Genomic DNA, 10229 nt, shown 5'->3' with positions numbered 1-10229 from the left:
CTTATCATGATAAGATTCTTATCTCTTATCTCTCGATCCTTATTTGCTTGGCATCTTATCTCAACAATCCTTATTGACTTCGGCATCTTATCTCAACACCCCACCATAATCTAAACACTTGTAGATATGTTCGACATTCCAGCCAGACCAACAAACTTATTGAATTTAATCTTGGCCAAACTTTTAGTCAACGTATCAGCAACCATATTATCAGTGTTGATTGAAACTATCTCGCAGTTTCCTTTTGAAATATGATGTCTAATAAAATAATGTTTTATGTCAATATGTTTGGTTTTTTGATGATGAACAGGATGAGTTGATAACATGCTGCACCCTTCGTTGTCTTCAAAGATGCAAGGAACTTTGTTCATTTTGAGTCCAATGTGCTTCAACAAGTTATGAGCCACTTTGCTCTCACTTGTCCTAGAGATGAGGGCATGAAACTATGTTCATCGATTAATTATCCGAAGTGGTATCATCATACAGTTATGCTTATTGCCGCTCAAGGTGCTGGTCTTGATGCGTTCTTCACCTCTGGAGATGTGTTGTTATTTGTATATGGCACTGGGTGATGCAGTTAAAGAATTACTGTGGTTAACACAACTGCTGAAACACATTGGACTCAAAATGAACAAAATCCCTTGCATCTTTGAAGACAACGGAGGTTGCAGCATGTTATCAACTTGATTGACCAGCGTTAATAAAACTATCCCTTAGTCACTATTTCTAGTCACTGGTGTCAAACTACTGTTTCCCGGGTACTGCTGCTAACAGCAAAAGTGCTTACCCTGATCTCCCTTTTTTCCCGGTGTAGCCTCGGGTTCGACCCCTGCCTCCCAAAAAACTATCCCTCTTGGCAGCGACAAGAACTTTTAAATTCTCCATCGAACATTGATCGAAATTCAAAGGCATTCTCAACTTTCAAGGGTACAAGATGCCGACATATTCCAGTTGTATGCTCTCTCGGAATAGTGCTGGTAATTGACGACTTGACTCAGGCCGTAGAAGTTGAAGATTTTAACAAGACAGGTTGACGACTTTGGGCCTAGACAAGAGCTTAATTTGTTTTATTGGGGGCGGAGATAAAACTACCCAAATTTCAGTTAGTTTTTGGCATTTTACAAACTAGGACTGTCTACGTTACAACATTAAAAGTGAGCTGCAGTCACAGCAATGACCCAGAACTATATTGCAGGAGAAGATATCCATTTTGAATATGAAGATTCAAAAAACAACAAAATAGACAAGGCATATGTGGCCAACCGTGACATGACGGTTCAAGTTGAGCTTGATAATTCACACGAAGCCTACCCTGTTTCGAGAGTGATCAAGCAAGAGGCCAACGGAAACGTTGTTGTTCAAGAGGTTGTTGATGATCACAAATTTCACTCTTTTCACAGAAGTCAGCGCTACAATGAACAAGGAGAAATTGGAGAAGAGGACGAAGTAGGAGAAGACTACAATGATGATGAATATGATTATCTTCACTCAATTTGTGCATACTGTCAGAATGACCATCGTTGCGACCACGACATGCAGATGGAGGAAGAAGAAGAAGAAGAAGAAGAAGAAGAAGAATATGAATATGAAGAAGAAGAAGAAGAAGAAGAAGAAGAAGAAGAAGACTATAACGAAGAAGAAGACGAAGAAGACGATGACGAATACAATGATCACGATTGTCAATGTCCTCACCACCACTTGCACTATTCACACCATCACCACCATCATCATAGCCAGCATTACACAAAGCACGAACACAACCAGTATGATAACCACCATGCCAGCCACCGACATTGCAAGGATACCAGCGGAGTTCCTCGCTCAAGTTTGCTAGAAAAGCAGAAAAGGATAATAAAGGAACAGATACAAAGACCTGTCAGCGGGAACTTTCTCTGGGACTTTGAGTTTCCAGAAGATATACCTGATATGATTGAATTTTGGATAGGGCTACCTTATGAAAGGAAACGAGAAATAGCCAATATAGATTTTTTGAAAGAATTGGACCAAATTCATGACCACCAAAAACCTCAGGGAAGTTGCAGGTTATGCGGAAACAGAAAGTCTTCAATAGAGAAAGAACTTGAAAAGTTATACAATGGGTATTACAACGTGCGGAAACTTGCAACTGAATCGTTGGACGAGTGTGACCTGAACATAGAAACAATAAATACGATATTTTTCATTGTCGAGGAGGAAAAGATAATTGAACAAGAAGAATCTACGGATGCCCTCGAACGAGAATTACTATCAATGGCCGATGATCTAGTAAAAAATAATGGTGAAAACTTTATCAGTCTGATTGAGCAGCTGGACGGTGAGGCCAAAGACAGCCGAATATCCAACGCTTCATCGGTAAGTACCGCCAATGACGAAAACAACAGCGATATAAGGAAAACCCATGGACCGGAAATTAACAAAAATGATAACGATCTACTTCAAAAGGGCGAAAACATTCTTTACAATGATGAAAATGAACACAACAACGAAGATGGAGATGACAACGTACGAAAGGACGAGAAGAATGAATTAAAGGAAGAAGGAAACCATGAAGAGAAGGATGGCGAAGAAATTCTAGGGGAGGAAGAAGTAGAAGAGGAAGAGGAAGATGAAGAGGAGGACGAAGACTACGGATTTGAGAGCGACAATGCATCATGCTCTTCTGATGTTAGTGAAAATGACTACACATCTAGGAAGAGACTGGAAGAGACATATAAAATGCTTCAGATATTCTCTTCTAAAATTCTACGAAAAAAGGTTCATGATGCTTTTCAAGCCAAACGGGCTGAAGACATATCGAGGAGTCTTCTAGCGGAGGAAGAAAGAGAGAGCAAGTTGAAAAAGGAGAAAGAGGAGAAAGAGAAGAAGAAGAAGGAAAAAGTCAAGGAAAAGAAAAGACTGCAGCGGTTAGCCAAGGAAGAAGAGCGAAAGCGTCTTGAAATAGAGAAAGAAGAGAGTGAAAGAATGATTAGGGAGGAACAGCTGCGTAAAACCGAAGAAGGCCGTAAGCGTAAAGAGGCAGAGAAGAAAAAACGAGAAGAAGAACTTAAGGCCAAACAAGAAGAAAAAAAGCGAAGGAAAGAACTGGAGCTGGAACGCTCAAGGAAGGAGAAGGAGGAAAAAGAGAGAAAGAAGCAAGAGGCGAAGAAGCAAAGAGATGAGGAACTGCTGAAGAAGCGGGAGGAAAAGGAGAGGAAGGAGAGAGAACGCCAAGAGAAGAAAGAGCAAGAGAAACAATTACTTTTGAAGAAACAGATGGAAGAGGAGGAGAGATTGGAAAAGCGTTTGAGTGAGCTCAAATTAATTCAGCAAAAGAACAAAGAAGCTGATCTCGAGAAGGAGAAACAGAAGCAGGCCGAGAAGTCGCTGCAAGAGTCAAGACCATTACATATGGGAACTCCTACTCCTCTTCCGAACAATTCTGAAAGCTTGGGCAGCAATGGTCTGCATTCTCACCTTTTCAACTCAGACTTCATACCTATGAATCAGTCTACGCTTGCCGCCCCTCCACATCATTTCCCAGGTTTTGACTCCACACCGCTCTTGGAAAGCCATTCTTTGCTGAATATGAAGGCAGGCGCTTCCTCAATGTACGGAGCAAACACTTTCACCAACCCATTTGGCAATGATTCTAGCGGGTCCAACGCTCACTCTCTCCTCAACAACAACGGCTTGACCACCAACGTTGCGAACCCATTGCTTAGCGAAGAGTTGGGCTTCCAGGAGCAGAACAAAGGATTGTTCAATTCGGCGTTGTTTGACTCCAAAAGCCTCAGTGGTGAGGGCACACCAAAGGTCAACGAGGGGTCTATTTGGAACTCGAGTGTCACCCCACTCAACAACCTAGGCACTCGGGAGACGTCCCAGCCTGCCGCTACTGCTGCAACCGGACGTCACAATTCTATCTGGTCCTCCGGTGAGATGTCCGGTACTAGGACACCCAGCTTTTCGTGGAGTACTCCTGTTGCAAACGGGGCGGATCCGTTGGCCACCAACCCACACACATCTGGCGTGAGCGTGAGTGCAACGGAGAGCCTCGGCATACCACAGATTGAGCTTATCCAGCTGGAGAGTTTCAAGGCTGCTGGCCGTCTACCGCACATCTCATCCGACATCCTTTCTGTGCCGTTGCTCTATCACTACACAAGGTCCTTGCTTGCCGGGAAGCTTCCAAGCTTGAAGTTGGAACAGTTTGTGGCTGCCTTGTCTTTCGATCTCGGCTCCAAGCTGCAGTTCTCGTTCAGCATTTTCAAGGACGACAAGAATGAAGACGTGGTGAAGATTGTGAAGCGGTCTGCAATGCTTCCTGCGAACGGAATGGGCGGCATGAACCTCAACAACCTCGGCATGGACATGAACTACATGAACAGCAGCCAGCTCGGCGGCCTGAACGGCGGTCTGAACGTGTTCAACGGCATGAACAACATCAACCCGCTGAACTGCGGCGGGCTCGAGAACCTCGCCATGAATGGCAACGGACTCAATTTGATGAACAGTGACGCCGGTCTGCTGAACGCCCTGAACGGCATGGGCTCCATGCACACGATGAACATGAACCCGCTCAACATGAACCTGGCTGGCCTGAACATGAACACAAACATGAACACAAACATGGATGTGGGCGGCCACATGGGCCTTGGCGGCATGCACATGAACATGAACGTCAACATGTCGGGTCTCAACCCGCTGCAGGACTACAGTAACAGTGTTGGTCTTGACTCCAAGGATCCTGACCGGCTCCAGCCTGCCGCCTCTGCCGCCGCCTCTGCTGTTGCTACCGCCGACGGACGCCACTCCTCCCGCTCCGGCTCCGTCCTAGCGTCTAGCACTGCCGCCACAGACACCTGGCCATTGTTTTGACGTCCCCGCCGGACCCAATAGCCCTGTGTATCCGTCTGTAATCCCTTTATGTAGCTGTCTAGCCGAAACGTCAACAAGCAAATCCGTTTTATTACAAAAATAGCACACGCTGACATAATTCTTTCCGCTCTGCAGCCAAGATGGGAGACTTTCTCTCTCTTCACCAGGTACGGGAACGAGGTCGAAAGTGACAGGAGTGCTTTGCAGGGGTACTGGCGGTGCAGCGAGCTGGCGAAGAGGATAGACCACTTGTATAGCTCAAGTGCCGCTTTACACACAAGAACGCCCATTGTCTCTGGCCGGCACTCTTTCCTCGCAGATTCGGCTCGACCCCCATTCCTCGTGCCCCCTTTCTTTTTTTGCATGTCATCATCGCATACCGCCAGGTACAGTTCGAATTCCAACTCCAGTTTCAATTGAAAGAGATCACACAGACAGAGCAGAAACCAGACCTTTGTAAACAGCATACATGAGCACGAATCCAAACGAGAACGTCATTAGAAGGAAAATCGTGATTGTCGGAGACGGCGCCTGTGGGAAAACGTCGTTGCTCTATGTGTTCACGTTGGGCGAGTTTCCCACTGAGTACCACCCGACGGTGTTTGAGAACTACGCGACCGACTGTCGTGTCGACGGAAAGCCGGTGAGGTTGACATTGTGGGACACAGCGGGCCAGGAAGAGTACGAGCGGTTGAGACCGCTCTCATACTCCAAGGCCAACATCATCTTGATCGGCTTTGCCTTGAATGCGCCCGACTCCCTCGAGAACGCCGCGGTGAAGTGGGCCCAGGAGGTGAAGCAGTACTGTCCAAACGCTCCAATAATATTAGTCGGCTTGAAGAAGGACTTGAGACCCGCCGACGACGGCTCGGACCCACACTACTCCTCGCGGTATGTCAAGACCCAGGACGGCGACCGTGTTGCACACTACATCGGAGCCAAGAAGTACATTGAGTGCTCCTCCTTGACAGGCGAAGCCGTCGATGACGTTTTCGAAATCGCCACAAGAGCAAGCTTGATTGCTCGTCCGCTGGAAAGACAATCATCTGGCTGCTGCACCATCGCTTGAACACCTAAACGCTCAGCACTGTAAAGTCCTACCTCAGAAATTGTCGTATTTATTTCATTCCAAAAGTACCAAAAGAGTTTCACCACTTCAAAAAAAACAAGAAACATACACTACAAAAAGAGAACAATAGTTTCATCCCACCCTATCCTACGAAAAATGCTATTCCTGAAAATCCTTCCTTCCACAGCAGGCATCGCCCTGTGCACGCTCCTTGCTTTACAATCAATATTCCGGTATTTCCGTTCATTTCTTATGCCATAATTCCTAATATAATACCTTTTTACCCTTCGCTTGCTCAAATAGTATTCCTTCCAATTGTACCATAGCTTCACTCCTTTACTATTTTAGCCCAGCCTAATTTAATTTAATTTGATTTATGTTAACTTAATTTTTCTTGATTTGCCTCAACATGACATGACTCAATAGCCAGCTTCCTCGTATCATGATAATCCAACTATATTCGATCCTTTTAACTCAACAAAGCTACCTGCTTATTCACTATCCACTGTTCTCTTTGACTTTTATAGCTTGGTGAGACATCTTTTTTTATGTATTTTTAAATAAAACAGTATGTATGTATATGTTTTTATATATCCTTTCATAATTGTCTCTGCATGAACAGAAGCATGTATATTGTTTCGATCAAAATACTGTACAACTCCAATCCTTATTTTTGCGGTTATAATTTTGGCACGCTCTAAACATGATGAAAAGTTGAGGGCGATGTACATGAATTTTTCATGTTATCTGAGCTCAGTGAGCAATAATAAGCTTTTTTTTCAATTCGGAAACAGACACCTACACAAGTCAAATGCCACAGTTTACTTACCTGAGAAAATTTGGTACTTGCTTAAGCTGCAAGCAAAGCATCAACTATGCTTCTCCGACAGTTTATGCACTTTCCACCGCTCCAGCAAGGGCAGCAATCGGTGTTATCCGTATCACTGGACCCGCTTCAAAGAAGATCTTCACGAAGTTGACACATTCAAGTTCCACCCCTCAGCATAGGGTTGCATCTGTAAGGAAGATATATGATACTCTAACGACGTCAGACGTATACGGGGAAAGAAAATCAAAGAAATTATTACTGGACGAATGCTTGGTATTGTTTTTCGAGTCTCCTAAATCTTACACGGGTGAGGACTTACTTGAACTACATCTACACGGTGGTGTTGCCGTGATTAACAGAGTAATGAGCACGATTGGAAAGCTTCATTCACCTATATCCCCTATCAGATTGGCTGAGCCGGGCGAATTTTCCAAACGTGCTTTTCAGAATCAACGATTTGATTTGACAGAAGTAGAAGGAATCAACACCCTCATTCATGCAGAAACAGAAATGCAGCGAGTCAGTGCTTTATCATCAATGAAGGGTGAGACAAACATTCTATTCAACCAATGGAGAGAAAGAATTTTGAGAAACATTGCCTTGCTAACAACAGTCATAGATTTCGGTGAAGATCATGACATAGATGAGGTCAATGATCTTTTTGACCATGTCAACATCGATATAGTAGACTTGCAAAAGGAAGTTGAAGAATATCTTTTGAAAGTAAGACGCTCTCAAATACTACTGGACGGCATCAAAATAACGTTGACTGGCCCTCCCAACGCAGGGAAAAGCAGTTTACTTAACATATTGGCTCAGGATGATAAGGCAATAGTAAGCAGCATTGCTGGAACAACAAGAGACGCCATGGACGTTCCGCTTGATATAAACGGATATAAAATAATCATAGGAGATACCGCAGGTATAAGAAAGAGTACGGATGAAATAGAAAAGGAAGGTATTAAGCGAGCCAAAAAGAAATCAATGGAGGCCGATATCAACATATTGATATTGCCGGCCGACGAGTTAGACACAGAAACTGAGTTTTTGGCTCATGCCTTAAGCTTGGTGAGAAACTCTGATAAGGAAAACATGTTGATAATCAACAAAAGCGATTTAATATCTAAGGAAATGAGAGAAGAAATACTGGTTTTATTCTCCGAAAGGCTGGGCATTCCTCAAGAGAGCATCCTGTTCATTAGCTGCACCGAGAATGAGGGCATTGAAAAGTTGATTGGCAACTTAACTGCTCGTTTTGAAAAGGTTACTAACTCAGATAAAGAAGATCCTATTTCTATTTCAAATAGAGCAAAGGAAATACTCGCTAATGATGTCCTTTATGGGTTTAGTGAATTTTACAAATTTAAAGAAATTGACGATATTGTAATGGCATCTGAGGGATTGAGGTCGAGTGTAGAAGGAATAGGGAAGATTACTGGCCAAGCTATAGGCGTGGAGGAAATTTTAGGAGTTGTTTTCTCCAAGTTCTGTATTGGGAAATGATCCCAATATTTGCGATTTTACCGTCCGAGTATATTACTTATGCACAAAATTAATATCAAACAAAAAAATGCTTACACGTAGAACAAGCTGCCGATTGGATTTGATGTTGGACGATTCGGACGATTGTTGAACGTATGTTTCAATTTCACAGGCACAGTAGAATAACACAAAGGGGAGAATGATTTAGGGAATGCAGGATTGTTACCATCATCAACAGATTCAGTGTATGAAATTTCCTTGCTGTCAATATCGTAAGTAGAGATTTTTAGTCCGAAGAGGCCTTCGGAGTTTTCATCTACTTCAAATTTTCTAGGTGAGAATGCCAAAGATGGAGCACCATTGAAAGGATTTGTGAAATAAATAAAATAGAACAAGGTCCCAAAGCAGACACCAATTAAGTCTCCCACCAAAACATCTCTTACTCTATGCCTATGATCAGAAACTCTTGAAAACGAAACCTTGCAAGAGATAATCAACGGGTACATAATGGAGAGCACAAGCTTCCAACTAAAATACGAGGATCCTGACATTTTTATTTTCCCTATCAAGAACAAAACCAAAAAGGTTTGCGATGCAAAAACAGTTGATGAGTGGCCGCTAGGAAAGCTCTTGAAACCATCATTTATCAATGACTCGTCTGGATTCTGACAGAAGTCTACATTGTATAGACTCCCCAGCACTGGGATTGTCGAGTAATCTGGTTGGCACCGTGTTAGAAAGTCAGGTCGAGGAACAGCAGCAATGTTTTTGATAATGACTACTAAAAGCAATTGTGATGAACAGCAACCCAAGCTCCCCAAAATGGCCGCATGCATATCCCAGAGCATTCTCTTTTTGTTTCTATTCCTCAAAAACCACAGGCAGCATATGACCACAATAAACAAAGGTATTAGAAGAATCAATATCAAAAGATACCAAACTGGAGCATATGTTTCATTTTCGGCCTTGTAAGCATGCATGATACTTATATCATTTATACTGAAATCTGTATATCTGGTGACTGCAAACAACTGCCAGTTTACTGCAGCTGATAGTACAATAAAATAGGTTAACCAGTCAACTAAGTATGACAAGAAAGAAAACAGTGAAACTTGGCAATTGCAGACTCTATAAAATGTGTCTTTGAAAATCATGCTTGGCGATCTAGTCGTCACCAGTATCTATCGGATGGCTCTGTAGGACACGAGCTTTCTGTTTTTAACAGTATTCCCTATTTGGGCAACTAAAGATAGCCGGATTCATACCTTTTTGAACTTGGTTTTCTTTTGCGCGACGACCAAAATGTTGCAAGCACTGTCGTTTGGAATCGTGTCATTTAGATTTCGTGAGGGGAATGCGAAAAGTCCAAAAAGAACATGTTTGGAGAAGAGATTGCGGAATAAGACAGAAGGGGTGAATATCCGAACTAATAGATGCTTCAACACACAGAAGTTAAAAACAATAGAAAATGTTACTTGCTTGGACTGCTTTTGGTATGTTGCAACGCTGGAAGGAACAGCGGTTGAAATGAAACTCCGGACTGAACTACGATACTAACCACCATACGATGTCCATCTGTAATCTACATATCGTTTTCGACAGGTGTCGGTGTAAGAGCCTTACAAATGGGTATCAGACAAGCCCCATTATTACATGCTCCTATGGGTTTTGTCTACTCAGCAGCATTCACGACCACCGTCGGATACTATTTTGAGTCTTGGGTTGAAAAGAACGATGAACTCCTAGAACTAAGATTGGCTAAGCTCAAGAAGCTCAGAGAAGCCAGTGCTTAAACCCACCATACCATACATCTCAACAACACAACTGTCATCTTACATAAAACAGGCTCACAACATTCCTTCAGTTAGTTGTGTGACGCAATATTTCCGATAATGGGTTCTTTTGCACACTAATGGAAAAAGCGGTTCAGCTCGATACGTTCCATTTTCTAGTACGTTTTTTCCATGTGTGGGCCTTCTTTATATCATTATT

At 43.1% G+C, this 10229-nt stretch overlaps 5 protein-coding genes across 5 annotated transcripts; 4 read left to right on the top strand and 1 right to left on the bottom strand.

Annotated features, from left to right (window-relative positions):
• Positions 1-982: 982 nt before the first annotated feature.
• Positions 983-4963, top strand: PICMEDRAFT_16550 (hypothetical protein). Its single transcript, XM_019161252.1, has one exon. The coding sequence runs from the start codon at positions 1174-1176 to the stop codon at positions 4855-4857; it is 3684 nt and encodes a 1227-aa protein (XP_019017827.1). The 5' UTR covers positions 983-1173; the 3' UTR covers positions 4858-4963.
• Positions 4964-5326: 363 nt separating this feature from the next.
• Positions 5327-5926, top strand: PICMEDRAFT_34061 (hypothetical protein; the record flags this gene model as incomplete). The annotated part of the gene is made up of 1 exon (XM_019162863.1): positions 5327-5926. The coding sequence occupies one exon, from the start codon at positions 5327-5329 to the stop codon at positions 5924-5926; it is 600 nt and encodes a 199-aa protein (XP_019017826.1).
• Positions 5927-6737: 811 nt separating this feature from the next.
• PICMEDRAFT_33426 (hypothetical protein) lies at positions 6738-8258 on the top strand (the record flags this gene model as incomplete). The annotated part of the gene is made up of 1 exon (XM_019162824.1): positions 6738-8258. One exon carries the CDS (start codon positions 6738-6740, stop codon positions 8256-8258), a length of 1521 nt encoding a protein of 506 aa, XP_019017825.1.
• A 71-nt stretch (positions 8259-8329) lies between these two features.
• On the bottom strand, positions 8330-9391 carry PICMEDRAFT_72754 (hypothetical protein; the record flags this gene model as incomplete). The annotated part of the gene is made up of 1 exon (XM_019164288.1): positions 8330-9391. The coding sequence occupies one exon, from the start codon at positions 9389-9391 to the stop codon at positions 8330-8332; it is 1062 nt and encodes a 353-aa protein (XP_019017824.1).
• A 293-nt stretch (positions 9392-9684) lies between these two features.
• On the top strand, positions 9685-10179 carry PICMEDRAFT_16547 (hypothetical protein). The gene is made up of 2 exons (XM_019161251.1): positions 9685-9730; positions 9840-10179. The coding sequence occupies exons 1-2, from the start codon at positions 9706-9708 to the stop codon at positions 10028-10030; spliced, it is 216 nt and encodes a 71-aa protein (XP_019017823.1). The 5' UTR covers positions 9685-9705; the 3' UTR covers positions 10031-10179.
• Positions 10180-10229: the final 50 nt, after the last annotated feature.

The sequence above is a fragment of the Pichia membranifaciens genome (assembly GCF_001661235.1).
Source record: "Pichia membranifaciens NRRL Y-2026 unplaced genomic scaffold PICMEscaffold_3, whole genome shotgun sequence".
In the NCBI taxonomy this organism is placed as follows: Eukaryota; Fungi; Ascomycota; class Pichiomycetes; order Pichiales; family Pichiaceae; genus Pichia; species Pichia membranifaciens.
The sequence above is the reverse complement of the archived record's forward strand: the minus strand, read 5'-3'. Positions and strand labels throughout refer to the sequence as shown.

Bases quoted from the DNA above. Each gene is read 5' to 3' on its own strand.
- PICMEDRAFT_16550 (XM_019161252.1), top strand. From the start codon at position 1,174: ATGACCCAGAACTATATTGCAGGAGAAGATATCCATTTTGAATATGAA.
- PICMEDRAFT_16547 (XM_019161251.1), top strand. From the start codon at position 9,706: ATGTTACTTGCTTGGACTGCTTTTG. The intron at 9,731-9,839 runs GTATGTTGCAAC...CGTTTTCGACAG, and splicing joins ACTTGCTTGGACTGCTTTTG to GTGTCGGTGTAAGAGCCTTA.